General features: G+C 44.1%; 1 protein-coding gene across 1 annotated transcript in view; it reads left to right on the forward strand.

Annotated features, from left to right (window-relative positions):
- Positions 1-3,205, forward strand: part of LOC109918255 (PH and SEC7 domain-containing protein 1-like) — a 163,179-nt gene extending 159,974 nt beyond the window's left edge. The window contains exon 17 of the mRNA XM_048616198.1: positions 2,080-3,205. Within this exon, the coding sequence (XP_048472155.1) occupies positions 2,080-2,322 (243 nt within the window). The 3' untranslated portion in view covers positions 2,323-3,205. The remainder of the gene's footprint in view (positions 1-2,079) is intronic.
- Positions 3,206-3,638: the final 433 nt, after the last annotated feature.

Here is a 3,638-nt window from a genome sequence, read left to right on the forward strand (position 1 = left end):
GGAGTTCACCTGATGGAATTTACATTAATCCGGAGTTGAAAGCTAATTCCAGTAATAGTAATGGTTGATGCAAACACAACAAATGCTGGAGAAACTCCACAGGTCTGGCAGCATCTGTGGAGAGAGAAAAACTGAGTCCAGTTCGACTCCTCTTCAGAGCTGAGTTAGAAAACTGAACAATTCTAAAGCTGACTGATACCAGACATGGAACATTAACTCAGTTTCTCTCTGCTCAGAAACAGCCAGACTTGCAGAGTTTCTCTAGCATTCTTAGAGTCATACAGCATGGAAACAGACCCTTCGGTCAACCAGTCCATGCCAAACATAATCCCAAACTAAACTAGTCCAACATGCTTGCTTCTGATCCACATCCTCCAACCCTTTCCTATTCATCTACTTACGTAAGTGTCTTTTAAATATTGTAGCTGTACCCACATCCAACACTTCCTCATGAACCACCCTCTGTGTAAAAAAATTGCCTCTCAAGAGTTTTTTAAATCTCTCCTCTTACCGTAAAAATGTGCCCCCTAGTCTTGAAAGCCTTCACCTTAGGGAAGAGACACCTACCATTAATCCTATCTATTCCCCTCATTATTTTATAAACTTCTATAAGGTCACCTGAAGCTCCTACACTCCAGTGAAAAATGTTCCAGTCTATCCAACTTTTCTTTATAATTCAAACTTTCCATACTTGGCAACATCCTGGTATCTCCTTTCTGAACGCCCTCAAGCTTAACAATATCCTTCCTCTAACGGGGCGACCACAACTGGACCTAGTATTCCAGAAGAGGCCTCACCAATGTCTCATAGAACCTCCACATGATTTCCTAACTCCTTGTGTTTGTTTCAGATTTTCAGTATCCTGCTTTTATCTAATGATGCCAATGGTTGTTTAATTGGCCACTTGGTTCATTAACGTGCATTTGGACAATTTGTGGAGGATGAAAATGATCTCAGCAGCTAGTGAGCGTGGATTTATTTCACGTGATTGTTCTTCATTTTTTTTTGGTATTAAAATGATCAACATGACAAAACTTTGTTTCACACCACAATGAGAAGCCAATCTGTCTCCCCCACTACTTCACCTGACCCTGTTAATAAATCCTCATCTTCCTTTCTCGCCCATGACTTTATCTAGCCTTCCCTTCAATTTGTTTATGACCATCTCAACTCATCCTCATGGTGAATTCCACATTGTGACCACTCTCTGGATGATTCAGAGTTCCCTTTGAGTTCACTAAGGATTTCTTGGTGATACAGAGCCTGAATATTGCCAAGAAGAAAGGCATGTTGCTGAAGCCTTTTGTCATAAACTCGTCAGGAGAAACACTTGAGCTGATGAGGTGGCTCATTAACGTTTGCAAATAACAACCCTCGCACACATACGCAGATACGATAGTGACTTTTAGAGGGCATCTTGACAAAAGCATGAATAGGATGGGAATAGAGGGATACGGTCCCTGGAAGGGTAGGGGGTTTTAGTTGTGACGGGCAGTGTGATGGTGCAGGCTTGAAGGGCTGAAGGGCCTGTTGCTGTGCTGTAATTTTCTTTGTTCTTTATTCACATGGACTTGTTCTTTGAAAACAAAATATTCAAGCCTCGCATCTTTTTTTAATTAGCAGGGAGCCCAGTGAGTCTATAATTTCCTGTTGCTTTCTCCAGATCAGTGCCTCAGCCTATCAGAAGTCACACAACACCAGGTTATGGGGGTCCAGTTGATTTTATTTAAAATCACAAGCTTTTGGAGCACTGCTCCTTTGTCAGGTGAAGTGGAGAGAGGCACAGAATGTATAGGTGGAGAGATAATGGCAAGATAATTTCAGGTATTTAAGAGCGTCAACATATAAGTACAGATATTGTGAGTAGAATGTTGACAAGCTGAATGACTCGATAAATTGTTGGATGACTGTTTGAAATTTGGCATGTGTCCTGATGGTGTGAGATGAAAAGCTTCAGCCACGTCTCTCTTCTCAGCAGCATCTTATGGCCCCTGGTTTAGACCACTAGCCCTTACCACAGTCAGCCCCAAGCCTTTGATGAATGAGAAATGTTAAAGTTCTGTGCTTTCTTTCCAATAGAAAATGAGGTTCAGCACGTACGTCTCGATGCTGCGCGCCAAGCTGAAAGCAGGAACGGATGATCTGGACAAGTTTGAATCCGCTCTGTTCGACACCATCGAGAACGAAGGGAATGGCTTGACAAAGTCCCACTCCAGCCCGTCCCTGCACCAGGAGCCACCGCTCATGGCCATCCGAGTCAAACGCAACACATCAGAACGCCGGAGTTACCGGCCCTCCACCAGCACCAAGCACAAGCTATAACCGGCTTGTTTAGTCAGGGTTTGCACTGAGACTAGCACGTTGTATGTTCAGTTACAACTTCTGACTGTAGTGTAGTGCCACTGGTAGCTGCTCGTGGTCGTTGGCACATGCATAGTTCAGGGGCTGGTTGGTGCAGAAAGTTGGCTCCCTTTCCAAAAGACTGGAATTGCAGGGATTGAGGTACAGCTACAAAAGGGGCACCGATACTGTGGTGTCATGGACAGCGAGCCTGTTTACTAGTTGCACCATAGCAGGGGCAGGACCGTGGTTGCATGTGCCAAGTGTGGCAGGAGCCACCCACCAGCAGATCTTGAAGCGTCATCTACTTTACTCTGACTCCCTGACGGTAACTCATGCCATGGCTCTGGCCTTGTCCCTCGAGCACGTGAGAGGGAAGGGGGCCTGTGGCAAACAAGGAGGCCCGAGCCACGCCTCACAACAGTTGTATTTCCACAGGACAGATGGATAGAGCTATATAAATACATATAATATATTCCTTTAGGATAAGGTGGCATTGAGAGGAGCTTGGCAATGCCACAGGTAAGGAGCAGCAGGCTGAGCTGGTTCTGAATCTCGTCGGGACTCACTAGAGGGTTGCTGCTACTTCATTGCGATTCCCTCAATCATTGCCAGCAGAGGTTAAGGAGTTGGAGTTCTCTCACTGCCACACTCCTTCGTGTGGCGTCAGTGACGATCACAGTGATGAGTTATGGTAGCTGCCACACAGATAGTTTATTTATGTTGTGTCTCACATTCCTTTCCCCTCCATCCAAGCTGTTCACATCTGCTTCCCATCTCCTCCCACACATAAATGTTAAATTATAACGTGTAAAAGTCAGAGTCAATTGAATGTGCGTTTCATAAAACTCATTCTGACAATGAATCACAGGCTGTTTTTAACAAACTCGTTTTAGTATACATGATAAATGTTACACTGTTTATTTATACACCAGTGTACCAGATCAATCTCATTCCTTCTCTCTTTCCTGAAACAAAATTCAAAATGACCCCTGTTCTAATCAGTAGATACATTTAAGGCCATGAAACCAACAATAATCTAAAGACTTAAAATGAGGGAACCAGGTCCCATTGTAGAATGGATCTGGACTTTGTACTGTGCCCTGCACAACCTAGAAATCTGGGAACTGAACAAGACCCCTTGGGTGATTTTCACCATTCAGTATGACCAAACCCCATTTGTCCTATGTCCCTTATTACCTTTGACTAACAATCTATTGATCCCCATTCCCAAATGGGCAACTAACCAGTTGGCATCAGGTGGAGTTTCTGAACCTCTACTGTTTTTATTTCCCAGG

This window comes from Rhincodon typus, chromosome 34 (assembly GCF_021869965.1).
Source record: "Rhincodon typus isolate 14 chromosome 34, sRhiTyp1.1, whole genome shotgun sequence".
Taxonomy (NCBI): domain Eukaryota; kingdom Metazoa; phylum Chordata; class Chondrichthyes; order Orectolobiformes; family Rhincodontidae; genus Rhincodon; species Rhincodon typus.